Source organism: Rhamphochromis sp. 'chilingali' (assembly GCF_963969265.1).
Source record: "Rhamphochromis sp. 'chilingali' genome assembly, chromosome: 18".
NCBI classification, from domain to species: domain Eukaryota; kingdom Metazoa; phylum Chordata; class Actinopteri; order Cichliformes; family Cichlidae; genus Rhamphochromis; species Rhamphochromis sp. 'chilingali'.
Window position 1 is genome coordinate 14,373,159 of NC_137945.1, and position 13,841 is coordinate 14,386,999.

The following is a 13,841-nucleotide window of genomic DNA, read 5'->3' on the forward strand; positions in this document are numbered from 1 at the left end:
TGATACCCATAGATTTCTATAAGACTGGAAGTCTTTTTGTAACCACAAGTATTGCATCTGGTGGTGTTCAGATAAAATGGAGGTCTAAGGCATTTCCACGAGGGCTTCATTTTTCAAAGGTGGGTAATATTGTCTTTGTTTATTTTTGTTTTCTGACCTTATTTTTTGATCCTGAACTCATCTCATATCTCAACTTGTATTTGAAAGGAAATATTCAATTTGGTGCTCTCGCGATGCCAACGTTGTAATTAAAGGTTTCTCGGTCAGATCGTCCATTTTCAAAACACCAAGACAACTCGAGACAGTTTGAGACTTCACTGTGGGTTGTAATCAAACACAGTATCCATCCATCATTAATACACAGTCAGTTGTTTTGCTGTCACAGTATAGAGTAGTATAAACTTCTGGTGAAGTGATTTGCAGTTAACGTCTGTGACAATTACTGTGTCGATCTATCCAGTAGCTGCTGGCACATTACTCCAAATTTCAACCTCATTGTGGAGGGAAAGTCACTGATCATTAAAGTCATTAAAGTCTTACTCTGGGGACCATGAATATTTGTAGAGTCTAAAGTGCTAATCTCTTTAGAAGATGTGGTAATAATTTACTGGATCAGTGAAATCCTTTGCCAGCTAATTGAGCAAGAGAAAAAGGCAGGGAATCACTACAGTTGTTAGGATTCATTTCTTAGGGATCACAAATGCTTGTGTAGAATTTAATGGCAATCTGTTTAATAGTCATTTGCTTCTGCAATCAGCCAGAACAAAGTTAACATGGCTGAAGCATTGCTGTACATCGCAGTGATGGATATTTGCTGTCGATGTGAGTCAGTGGAAGGTAAAACACATTACCAGTGTGCATTATGTGAGCATTATAAGTGTTGAGTGTGCAGTCTTGAGTGTTGAGAGTGCTAAAGTGAATAGATAAACACAAAGGCAGGGACAGGGGGGTGTTCCAGTGTTTGCGCTGAGGGAGCAGCAGAAATAGTGCTGATGTGGCAGGAATCCCTTTACACCCTCAGCTCTTAGATGGAGAAAAGCTCCAGCTCTGATCAGCACCCTGCCACTGAATCCTAAAGTCAATGCGTGTTTTTCACCTAAAGAGAAGCTGAGGATTGATCAAATGAATGAAAGCTAAAATTATGTTTTGTTTTTTCATCTGGTGTCTGTGCAGCTTTAGTATCACACCAGAGTTTTTTTTTCCTTTGAAGGTTTTTATTGGTTTTGCAGGACAGCCTGAGATTCCTGACACATTACATGTATTCCTGCAAGGTTATAATGAATTACAGATATTTATAAATGAGCTTTAACTGTCCTCTAATGTAATCTGTTCATAACCTTCGCATTGTTAATTACATGACAATCCAGCAAACTTGGGTGCTCTTTTTACTCAAATGGCAAATAGCTCGTGACGATGTATAATTTTCTGAAACCTGAGTTGTGCGATATTTAGAAAGTAGTTTAATTTACTTCTTGGTATTTGAATCTTTTGCTTAATCAATGTGCAGCCTATGGCTGATACAAAAAAGTAATTGAGCCCAGCGTTTGCTATGGATTTTGGGCTTTGTGCTGACCGATGTTTTCAGTTGATGGATCATTTGGCCTTTAGCCTGTGTTTGGTGATGCTTGTTAGGGTTAGGTGTGCTGTCACAGGAGTTAGGAGTTAGAGTGTTATAGAGGGGTTGTGAGTCTAATAATCATGGAAATTAAATTGTGTGGCACCTTTGAAAAGCAAGGAAAGGAGTTAACCTAGCTAATATAGAGCAATTAATAATCATCAAAGCCTTTAGAAGAAGCAAAATGAAGAGCCTAAAAATGCATTAAATACAAATGTGGTTTTTCAGTACGTTAAGAAAACCATTTTTATTTTATTTTATAACTTTATGTTAATTATAAATTCATTTAACTAATGCCTTATTTATGTGGTATGACCACCTAGGCTGTTTGAGCAATAGGTTAAAGTTTTTAATTACACAAGAGAAAAGTAGGTGAATTAGCCTTAGCTAAGCCTTAGCCTTAGCTAGCCTTAGCCTAGCTTTCACCAGCTAGAATTTATCATTTACCCCCAGTGATAACTTTACATTATTTTCTTGATTGTTTCAAGATTGACTTTGTTTAAGTGGTAGAACTTACTTTAAATAAAATTTAATTAGTGCAGTACACCTAAATATTAAGTTACAATAAACAGGAAACGGATAATGCTGTGGCAAGCTAGCTATAGTTTGATAGCTTGTCACTGCAGTTTTTGGACTTTATGTTTCTGTTTGTCTAAAATTACACACACTGTTAATTGTTAAAGATTACACATTTCTGTGTTGTTATTTCTATATGACAAAACCAAAGGTTAAACTTTGACTAAATATGGAGTTTACTGTAGTTTCTCCATGCAGTGATCACTGTAGCAAGTAGAGTTTTACTGTTAAAACTGAAATTTTATCACACAATAACATTTCATTGAAGACCTGAAAATATCTTGGGCCTAATTCAGTAAGACACCAATGATGCAAGTTTCCTAAATTTATAAGACCAATTACATAGAGGCTGTTACTCAGCTGCTGTACGTATTCACTGGTGGGCACCTAGAAAGCACAGAGCACAAGTACATCAGGTGTGTGTTAGCAAATGTCTAGTTTAAAAAAAATTCACCCACTTTTCATCAGCTTACATTTTTGTACTTTTCTTTCTTTGCAGACTATTTTAAAGATTGTGTTTATAGGTGTCCTCAGAAAACATCCACTTCCAGGTGATGTCTTAGACAATTTACAAATGCCCCTGATTACAATGGTCACATTATAATATATATGGACATCTGGCCCATAATAATAATAACCATTCTTCGAGGGACATGCTGAGCAATAACCCAGCACGATAAGTTTTATTGTAATTTGATTTTTTTTGCTAGCCATGATTGCAATTTTCCAGCTGTGCCACAGTAAGTAAATGAATAAAGGAAACGTCTGATGGAAATGTCATCCTGTGACCTCACTGTCATTGTTGTCATTCACCATTGAATCATTAGTGGATCAGACAGACATTCAGACGTTTGTTGGCTAACAGCAGCAGCATGCTTGAACTCACTCCAATTTTCCTGCTGTCGTCGCGCATGTTAAACAGAAACATGCTAAACTATGCTTAGATTAAAAGAGAACATTTATAACCCAAGGGCACCCTTATTGTCTTTTAAATAATTTATCGCTTCATTCTGTTTATTTTCTTTTTTTTCTCCCCTCTCTCATCATCCCCACCTCCTCCCTTGTATTTACAGTGGCTTCTCTGACAGTCTGATTCAAGACATTATCTGCAGTTATTTGGTATTGCCCAACCGAATCACTATCCCACTGGTCGGAACGGTGGAGCTGGCCAAGCTGCGCTTTCCAATGCCAAAGGTACAAATGCACTTGTTACAATACATCCAATAAGGATGAGCTGCTCTTCTAAGTGTTTTAATAGTTCGTAAGCAGACAGTTTCACACGAGGAGCTCATGGTTAGTACGTTAAAGCTCGTCAGTAGTAAAAAATATCTCCCAGGGTTTTGTAGTTAATTCTCAGTGCTAACGCAGAATAAAACTAAAGAACCATAACAATAAAAAATGCAGCAAAGGTTGTATTCCTGGAACTTGTATCCATGGCAACAAAATGAAAAAAGTTTCACTGCAGGCCACATCCTTATTATATTTAAAAAGGTTTCAAGGGTTCAAAACAGGAATAAAAAAGAAACAACTAAAATCTTACCACACATCATATATTCATTACAGCCTTTGGAAAAAAAGGAGACATTGAAAAGATAACAAAGAACTTGTCTTTCTGATATCAGACGGCAGGATGTTTTGCCAACATACAGTACTATGCGTCACATATACAGTACTTTGATAAACTCTGAGTCACCCCTCATTTCTTTATATTTTACTTCCAAGGAGCCTTGAGCAACAGGTCCTACCTCCTTGACTTTAATGGTCATCTTTATTTACTAGACTTTCATCTGGCAAGGAAGCATATGTGATGGAATGATTTCCATGATAACAATGTAGCCTTGTTATATCCACCATCACTTTTAGGTTAATAAGGCCTTGTATTTTAAAATAAAGACATTTAATATGTTAATCCATTAAAAACTCAGTAGGAAAATTAAAAGTAGATAATGTGCCGCACAATACTTAGGCAAGAAAATAAGAAAATAAACGCAGGTCTGATTTTATATATCAGTGGCAATTCTTACTGCTTTCTTTCAGGCAAATGTTTTTATTAAATATTAAAGAAAGGAAAAACATTTGACAATGGAAAAATTAAACAAAATAAAAGCCCTATTCTGCAGTAGAAAGTCTAGATTAGTCCTCTATTTATCCAGGTAATCATGGGATATATATATATATATATATATACACATACATATATGCTAATACATTCTAGGTATATGTATGTGTATGTAAGTAAAGGTTAGCTTATTAAATTTACATAAATTTGCATTTCTTTTTCTTAAATATTAAAGTAGCTGTTATGTTTTATTGTGGTGCGTTTTTTACAAACCACACATTTAAATAAAGTCTGCTAAATTATGAATTGTGAAATGAATTAGTATTTTTGTTATTACTTTATTGTGGTAATGAGTCATGTTTCCTCTTATACTACTAATGTCCTCCCATTACAGAAATCTTCACGTCTTATAAACTCTATAAGCTTTTTCAGACTTTAACACATGTGTCTGCATGGCTCCACAGGGAGTCCTAAGGATTCACTTCCTGGAGGCTCAAGATCTAGAAGGGAAGGATACATTTCTGGGAGGGTTGATCAAAGGCAAGTCTGACCCCTATGGTATCCTGCAGATCGGCAACCAGCTGTTTCAGAGCAAGACAATTAAGGAAAGCCTTAATCCCAAGTGGAACGAAGTGTACGAGGTGAGAGTTGGGGATGTCTTTTAGAGCAGGAAGAGCTTTTACGGTCGTTTGTTGCCACCGAAAAAGCTAGTCTGTTTCCCATTGTTATGTGCCATTGTTTTCCACTTGTCTTATTTATACCTCCTGCTGGTTTGCATGACAGGTAATCTATTTATTGACCTCCTGTGCCAGTTTGAATGAGCTTCAGTTTGTTCTTGTGTTCATCAGGCACTGGTGTATGAGCACTCAGGTCAGCATCTTGAGATTGAGCTATTTGATGAGGATCCAGACCAAGATGACTTCCTGGGGAGGTGAGTGTCTTTGTCATTTCCTAACCCGCTGAGATGTTATTGCACTTATTTCATTTAAAACAAAGCTCTGGTGTACCAGCGCTGATAACTGGTAAGAGCAATCTTTGATGTATTGCGGGACATATAGTCAACAAAATTAAGATAAATACAGCTATGTTTACTCATAATGGAAGTGTAGAAGTGTTATCCCCAGTTACCGGCCCAAGGGCAAATTTCATTGATTTTTACCCCAAGGCTGTAATGCTACACCCAGTGCTATTAACACAAAGCAGTCAGTCGATATCTGGACCCCCTGTGTTTAGATTAATTGGTGCGATTTTACTGTTTGCTGTCCCAATTTCCATAATTATTTGTCCTTATTTACAGCCTCATGATTGATATGACAGAGCTGCACAAAGAACAGAAAGTTGATATGGTAAGCTGCTTTGTTCACAATAATATTATCAGTTTAATTACTTTAAAGCGTATAAATTATACATCTTAAAGTAACCGTCAGGCTCAGTCATATTGCTTTCTAGTAAGGAGTAAGATGTGACAGGTAAACAGCTAACCAGACTTTAGCCAGGAATGACACCCACCAGCAACTCTAAAGTTCACTCGTTAACACTTTATATGTCGACTCACCTCTGCCAGCCTTAAACGAAGTTACTTTGGTGACACATAATCCCTGTAAAAACTGGGATTCTTGGAGAGTACGCCGGCTTAGTTTCAGTTGGTGAGCACAGCAACTTTGCTTGTTTGAGTTTATTTTGTTAGTTTTACTTCAGCTTTTATTAAGTTGAGTTTTAGTTTTTAGTTTTTTAATCACTATGGTATGGTAGCCATATGTCAGAGGCAGAACCTTTTGAAAGCAGTTGACTCACAGCCTTGTAGACATCTGGAGTCTGATGAGTAAAAACGTCCATCAAAGCCTAATCAGGCAATTTCTGATAAAGTTTTACTAAAGTAACAAATATTAAAACTTCCACTATATTTTTTTTAACTTCCATTAGTTGCTTTTCAAAGTTCACAAAAGTGTTTCAGTTACTTTTTTACCAAGAGTCTGTTTCTATTTTTATTGTAGTACTTAAATGTTTTATTTTCACTTCTAGTTTTACTTTTTAGTTTATGTTTAGCTAACTATAATAACACTGGATATGTTGACTGATATATAGTAATGATAGAAATGATTAGGTAATTATGAGTTTGTTACCTTTGGATTTAAGGTGTTTGAGAGTCCATGCAGATTTGAGATAGGCACTGATCTGATCATCTAAATCTTCGCAGTAAACTAAACCACCAAATTGTTCTGTTTTAGCACAGCTCCTAAAAGCTTTACAAATGATTTTTAAGCCTGGTTTGTTCCTGTCATCGACTGAATGGAAATATTGACGTACTTGTTTGGCCACATTGTTGCAGTGGTTTGATCTTGAAGAAGCAACTACTGGGAAACTCCACCTGAAACTGGAGTGGCTATCGCTGCTCTCCACTTCTGAGAAATTGGACCAGGTACTGCATGTAACAATAAGGCTTCATCGCTTTAACACAAGGACGTGTTCTCTGCATTTGCAGCTGTAAAACATGTCTAACTTGTCCTTCATGTTTAGGTTCTGCAAAGCGTGCGTGCAGACAGAAGCCTTGCCAACAACGGACTGTCATCTGCGCTGCTGGTGGTCTATCTGGACTCGGCAAAGAACCTGCCAGTAAGATGATGCAATGCTCACTTTAGTTTGACGCTGTAGCTTGTGCAAAAATATAGCTTTAGGCTTACACAGGCTTCTTGTTCTTTACCCAAAACAGTAAAGATTAGTGGTCTGTGTAGTAAAGATTCACATACTTTTACTATAGTTTTTTTTTTATTTGTGACTGAAGTGATTGCATTAGTCTACTACAAAAAGCATTTTCATATTTTTTCCAGGACATTATATACTTACCAGACACTTTATTGGGTACACTTGTTTAACTCATTTATATCAGCCAATCACATGGCAGCAGGTCAGTGTATATAGGCAAGTGCACATGGTCAAGTTGACCTTGTCAAATTCAAACTGAGCATCAGAATGGGGAAGAAAGATGCTAGGCAGGGTTGTCTGAGTATTTCAGAATGTGCTGATTTACTGGGATTTTCCCACACAGCCGTCTCCTGGGTTTGCAGAGAATGGTCTGAAAAAGAGAAAATATCCAGTGAGCTGCAGTTCTCTGGGTGAAAATCCCTAGTTGATGCCAAAGGTCAGATGAGAATGACCAGACTGCTTAAAACTGGTAGGAAGGTAATAATAACTCAAATAACCACTTGTTACAACCAAGGTGTTCAGAACAGCATCTCTGAATGCACTGAGTGCCACTCCTGTGACCTAAAAAAAAGGAAACCAAGATTTTCTTGACACACTTTGGGTTCCTTAGTACCAAGTGAGCATCATTTAAACTCCACAGCCTACCTGAGTATTGTTGCTGACTATGTCCATCTCTTTATGACCATAGCGTACCCATCTTCAGATGGCTGCTTCCTAGATGATAACACACCATGTCACAAAGCTCAGATCATCTCAAACTGGTTCCTTGAAAATGACAATGAGTTAACTATACTCAAATGGTCTCCACAGTCACCAGATATCAGTCCAATAGAGCAGCTTTTTTTGTGTAGTGGAACAGAAGATTTCCATGATCGGTGTTCAGTCAGCCGGTCTTCAGCGACTGTGTGATAATATCATGTCAGTATTTACCAAAAATCAGAGGACTGTTTCCATCAATTAACGCTTTCCTGAAGCCAAAATGAGGTCTAACTTGGTACTCACAAGGTATACCTAATAAAGTGTCGGTAAAGCTCAAGGATTCTGTGTTAGGGCTATATTGGGCAATATTGTTTTGCTTTTGTTAGAGGATAAACTTGAACCTTCAAATTGCTGACTAAATGCATTTTTGATGTTTATGTAATGAGATTAGAAAATGTTTTATAATACCCAAATTGGTCAAATTGACCTCTTGTCTGATATTAGTTTGTTTGTTTGTTTTTTTACCTTTATTATATAAATACTTTAGCTCTTTCAGTTCTCATAACTTCCCCGTTTCCTCTTAATTTTCTTTCCTCTTCACCCAAGAGCGTCTTCTCAGGCAGCTTAGGCTGTGGAAACTTAAGTGAGAGGAGAGCTTCTGGCCTAGTCTTTTGTGAGAGCAATACTTCAGAGTATAAAACAATATGTGTGAGTTCCCCGGTACTTTTCCATCTTTATAGTGCTAGCAGTAGCGGTATGCAATGTTGGGTTGGGTTGAGCCCGTGCAAACATGAATCTTAAAGCATGCGTTAGCTGCATGGTTGTGAAGGAATGTTTACTGAAAAATAACCAGTAACATGAGGCAGACACTTCACTTCAAGGACTCAGCTATACTGTGCCTGCTAGTTAGCCTGCAGCATATTCTTCTTAATCAGTTGCTCAGTTCAAGGCCCAAGTATAAAATGTCAGGCGTAGAAAGAGCTCGCTGGCAGAGCTCATAATGATGTTTCACATTAGTGTATAGCTGTACAGATACAGAAAGTCTGTAGCTTGTTAAAAAAGATCCAGCACCTTTAAGTCTCCCCTATAGGGAACATCCTCATTATTTTGACATATGTTTTCATTGTTAGCTGTATGCCCTGCTCCAATATCAGCCCAATATCTGCTGCGTCTGATTTATCTAACAGTTATCCATGCTATTCATATTTCAGCACAAATTTCAACACGTTTTTTGTGGGCCTTTCCCCCCCCCCCTCATGTCTCTTACCCATGCCGAGTCATTCCCGTCCTACTAACTGTGGGTGTGATTTTCTCCCCCAAATCTCCTTGTGGCTTAAAGAGCAACCTGTCAGATTTCACCTATGACGGGTTGAAGCAAGTCTCAGTCTTTAAGGCGCTGAAGGTAATGTGGGAAAAATGGACTGCATGTACAGAACGTACACCCTGTGTCTCACCTGTGCCGGTCCTCAAGTGCACCATCCAGTCATGTGATCGTGATGGCTATCAGACGTGCAAAGTGAACTGTGGTTTTTGAAAAAATGTGCATGAAGATGGATGATCGCACTGACTGTCTGAGCCTTTGTTGTGCCGTCCTGAATTGTTGTCATATTTTCCCTACTTTTGCATGCAGAAGTACAATATTGGTTTCAGGTTTTTCTAAAGTGAAATGATGGGTCACTTGATTGCTTTAAAAAGGCAGTTAACAATGGCACATCTATAGAACAATACAGTTCTGAGAACACCTTTTGTGCCTTTGTGTTGAAGAACCCGATCATGTTAAAGCTCAGGAATTCAGGATAAGGACTTGATGCTTGTTGGGCCAGCATTTCCACATTTCTTCTTCTGTAGCTCATATTTGCCAGACAAATACACAGATAAAGTAGACACTAGGTAGTGACACAGATTAGTCTAAGTAAATGTTATGTGAATGCAGCTGTGAGGAGACTGGTAGAAGTAGAAACCGGCTTTCATTATCTTGTTTACCAGTGATCAGAACAGATGATCTAGTGTGTTACAAAAGATACGTTTCAGGTTGCACCATTCCAAAAATCAGTGTTGCATAATTCTAGTTAGCACGAGTCGTTTCCTTTTATTTACCTTCCTACTTCTAGGAAGTTTAAAGCCTCCTATTGTATCGCACTGACTGTGACACTCCCTTTGTTTGATATGAGCCAGTGAAACTCACTGAAGCATTGTGCTGGAGGGCAGCAGGAGTACAAATGTTTTGTTGTTGCACTCAGTCGTTCAGTCTGTGTCACCGGCTGCTAGCTGGATGGTAGACTGAGCTGCTGCATCTTATTTTCTTACTAATGAATTTCAAACCACTGTGAGTCTGACACCATTTTACGTGTTGTTTCCTTCAGCCTGTCCATGCTGAGATAAAAATCTATTCAAGTGAAATTGTTTTTGTGGGTGCGTTACCCATATAGTGACTTAGAGCTTAAAGCATTGGAAGCTGTGGGATTTTTTTTTGTAAACTGCCAAACACACATAGCTTCACCAGCCAGTCCGGACAGCAAGGTTGCTGAAAAATAGAGCTAATACACCATGCTGCCTCTGTGTAGTAGGTCATGTGTTAAATCTTAATGGGCACGTCTTCACATGTTTGTAATGCATGCAGAAAACAGGAGGAAAGAGCAGCAAGTGCCAAAAATGTCTGCACTATTTTCACATGTGTGTTTAAGACAAACAAGAAAAGGGGCAACTGTTCTAGGGCACATTTCATACCTGACTTATTTACATTTGCACTTCAGTGAGAGTCTGAGGCCCCGGGTTATGCTCCCTTGTGATCGTGGACAGCTGAGGACACCAGGGATACTTAGCTGTTTTTATTATACTACTTTCTTGACTGCTCAGAGAACATATGCACAGTTGGTGCCCTTGCAGTGTAGAGTCTGTGCGGACGGGTCCTAAAAAAATAGTGGGTATAGTTTTATCTGCACACTGTGATTATAAAATCTATGAGATGAAGACCTTTATGTCCTCATGTGTGCATCAAGTATAGCATGAGTGTAATGGGACTCCCTAATGCACAAACCCCGTGCTGATTGGCTCATATGTTTCATATTATTTAAAAAAAAAGATTTTATTTTATTCTTAGTTATTATTTAATTTGAAAAAAAAATGTAGAAACATATATATGATTTGGTTATAAGTTAATATGTATCATTGTAGGCTGTAAAAGTTTTTATAATAGACAGAATGTAAAATCTCTTACTGGTTCTGTTAGTGCATAATAGAATCACTATGAGCATCGTGTCACAGTCTGAAAATGATACACACAAAATTCTGATTCTCATTTATTAATAACAGAGCAATAATAAACAGCAAAACAAAAATACTTCATACAAAATCAAACAATGCATGTCAGGCATTGCTGCATCTTCCACTGTCTGATACCGCATCAGTCACAGGAAACTGTTTCCTCCTCCGATAACGTCAAAAAAGGAAACAGAATCAGTCAGTTATAACTGAAAAGATGCAAACTGTAATCCAGCAGAGGAGAAGAGATTTTCTCTAATCACACATTTAAACTCATGCGTGATGAAGGAAAAACAAATGAAAATGGATATAGAGGAACAGCAGAGATTCTACCATCACAGAAAGAATTTATTTTGTTCACAGTTCACTTTATACATAGAACACAGAATCTCTACTATACAGATAAAAGTACTAGGGTGCCTACACTTTACACCTAGAGGAGCTGCTTGATCATAGAAACCCATGAAATGAAGCTCCCGGCATACAGTTTATATGCTGATATTAATGCCAGAGGAGGATTTGGACTCTTATAGAGCCAGCAGAGCATTTGCAACGATCCTCCTCAGCAGTCAGAGACCCTGCTCTGTAACTTTACATGCTCATTTTATGACTGGCTGACTTGCTGTGATTCCTAAAAACTTCCACTTTGCACAATACTCCTACAGAGTTGATCTGAGGAAGGAAAATTGTTGCAGTGGTGGCATGTTGTTACAGCACCACCCTTGAACTAAGCGAGCTCTGTAGAACGACTCGTTCTTTCACAAACGCTTGTAAAGATAGACTGCATGCTTGATTTTAATCACCTGTGGCTCTGGGGACTAAAAACACCTGAATACAAAGATTAGGAGGCGCGTCCCAATTCTTTTGGACATGTAGTTTAAACAAGTTAAAAACAGATATTGTATGAATTATGTAAAAACTTGTGAAAGTATTTCTGTGTATTTCTGTTCAATACGTGGTGCGTTAAAGTGTCTTTATTATCAGCCTGCATGTTCAATGGGAGGCTTAATTGTAATGCTGGTGAGAAACATTTGTCAAACTCAAGCGACATCCTCAAGAGAAGGGATTAGATGATGAGAAAATGAAGGCTTTTCCTCTGTTGTCACAGACCTTGGCCTGTAGATATGTAGGGTATTATTATTCTGAGAGGAATACTGAATAATACGTAGCTGTCAAAGCCCAGCATGCTAAATTTAGCCCGCAGAGGAGACAAAGCTCGGCTGTCTCCTTGGTTGCCGCTCTGTCTGCAGCCCTGCTTGTCAGAATGTACGGTAATGCTCCTTCCTGTTTGAACTACAGGCTCTCTCACCGTTGTGTGCTTGATTGAGTCTCCACTTGAGCTGCTGTTTGAATGTTTGAGTGCAATTATGTTGTCCCTCAGTCGATTTTTGTGCCACAGTGGGGTACATGGCGCTAACACTCTTCTGTCTGATTCTCTATTAGTCTGCTAAGAAGAATACCAGCGACCCCAGCCCTTATGTTCATTTCAGAGTTGGACATAAAACTCTTGAAAGTAAGGTGAGTCGTGGAAGTATCCATTAAAGTTATTATGCTGTGTCATTGTATCGTGGCTCTGTATTCCTGGAATGTTGTGTCGATTATTTTTTTTTTTTGCAATTGTGCATTTTATTCGTAGAATAATGTGTCACTTAGTAAGTCATAAAAAAGACTTCTGGGCAATCAAGCTGTTATATGTAATTACATATAACTATTTGAGGCGTTCTTTTAGCGATATACTTCCTTCTGACTGTAGCATTAAAAAAGAGATGAAATGAAATTGTTGTTGTAAAATAAAGAACGTTAAATGAGGAATTGCTACCACCAACACCCAGTTAACTGCACAGCTTAAGAGCTTTCAGTCTGACACGATGATTGGCTGTTTCTCACGGGAAATTTCTATCCTAGCATTCAGAAGGGAAATGTAAACGAGGAAGATCTGCTGGGCTGATTTTATTGCAGGCGTGAGCTGTTGGAGGTTTACTGCGATGGAGCCTGTTTGCACTTATGAAAGTGTTTGAGTATGAACACAGTCCTGCGTTCATATTCAAACTGGCTCTGTGCTCCAGGACTTTGGATTTAAAATGAAGCAATGAAACCATGAGCCCATCCTCAGCTTCAGTATGAGGCTGCAGGAATGACTGCTGTTTCACTTTTTGAGAGGAAGTAATTGGATGAGAGCTGTTAAATTACTCATTAGACCCTAATTTAGACAGAGGTGAGAAAAATTAAATCAAATTCAAAAGTTTGTCATTACATTTGGGATGAAAGCGGGACACCCGAGTTATTGCTTTTGTGTAAAACGAACCCCGTGGCACTGTGTAATCTTAATTTTAACTCTGTGATTGCATGATTGTTGACACATGATTCATAAAGAAACTCAGCCACATTTTTAGATTCACAAACTTCCAGTCCAAGCCAAAGAAGTGTTTGATGGATTTGCACTTTTAGATCTCTTTATCAGATCATCTTACATCTTCAGCTTATGTCACATGACTGATACAGTACAGTGGTAAAGTTGGTGGTTTAGCCATAAAAATAATCTCTCCTCACTTAGTGTGAGGAGTTTGGTTGTCTGGGGTTAAATGCATGTAAAGCTGAATAATCAGGCTTTTTAGAAACCTCAAGGTGTAAATCAAGTACTGTTAGGGGTTTAAAAGAAGATGCAGAACTGCTGGAGTGGAGAGTAGAAGACCAAGCAGAGGATAAATGTTATATGAGATATAAGATCAGATTTGTCATTGTATTAACAACCAGCAAATGGCTACTTATCTGCCCATAAAGATCCGGTACAAGACTAAGGAGCCCCTGTGGGAAGACTGTTTTTCATTCCTGGTCCATAACCCGAGGAGGCAGGAGCTCGAGGTGGAGGTAACTCTTCAAAATGTCACGGACAACATCTGTTTTCTTTATAAGATCGTACGCTGACGC

At 38.3% G+C, this 13,841-nt stretch overlaps 1 protein-coding gene across 2 annotated transcripts in view; it reads left to right on the top strand.

Annotated features, from left to right (window-relative positions):
- esyt2b (extended synaptotagmin-like protein 2b) overlaps positions 1-13,841 on the top strand; it is a 58,401-nt gene that overhangs the window by 37,104 nt on the left and 7,456 nt on the right. Inside the window, exons 8-16 of one of the 2 annotated variants that reach the window (XM_080864962.1) lie at positions 3,265-3,385; positions 4,715-4,891; positions 5,099-5,181; positions 5,548-5,596; positions 6,580-6,669; positions 6,768-6,863; positions 8,259-8,360; positions 12,357-12,431; positions 13,695-13,781. In XM_080864962.1, the coding sequence (XP_080721088.1) occupies positions 3,265-3,385; positions 4,715-4,891; positions 5,099-5,181; positions 5,548-5,596; positions 6,580-6,669; positions 6,768-6,863; positions 8,259-8,360; positions 12,357-12,431; positions 13,695-13,781 (880 nt within the window). The remainder of the gene's footprint in view (positions 1-3,264; positions 3,386-4,714; positions 4,892-5,098; positions 5,182-5,547; positions 5,597-6,579; positions 6,670-6,767; positions 6,864-8,258; positions 8,361-12,356; positions 12,432-13,694; positions 13,782-13,841) is intronic. The other variant, XM_080864963.1, reaches the window with a different exon arrangement.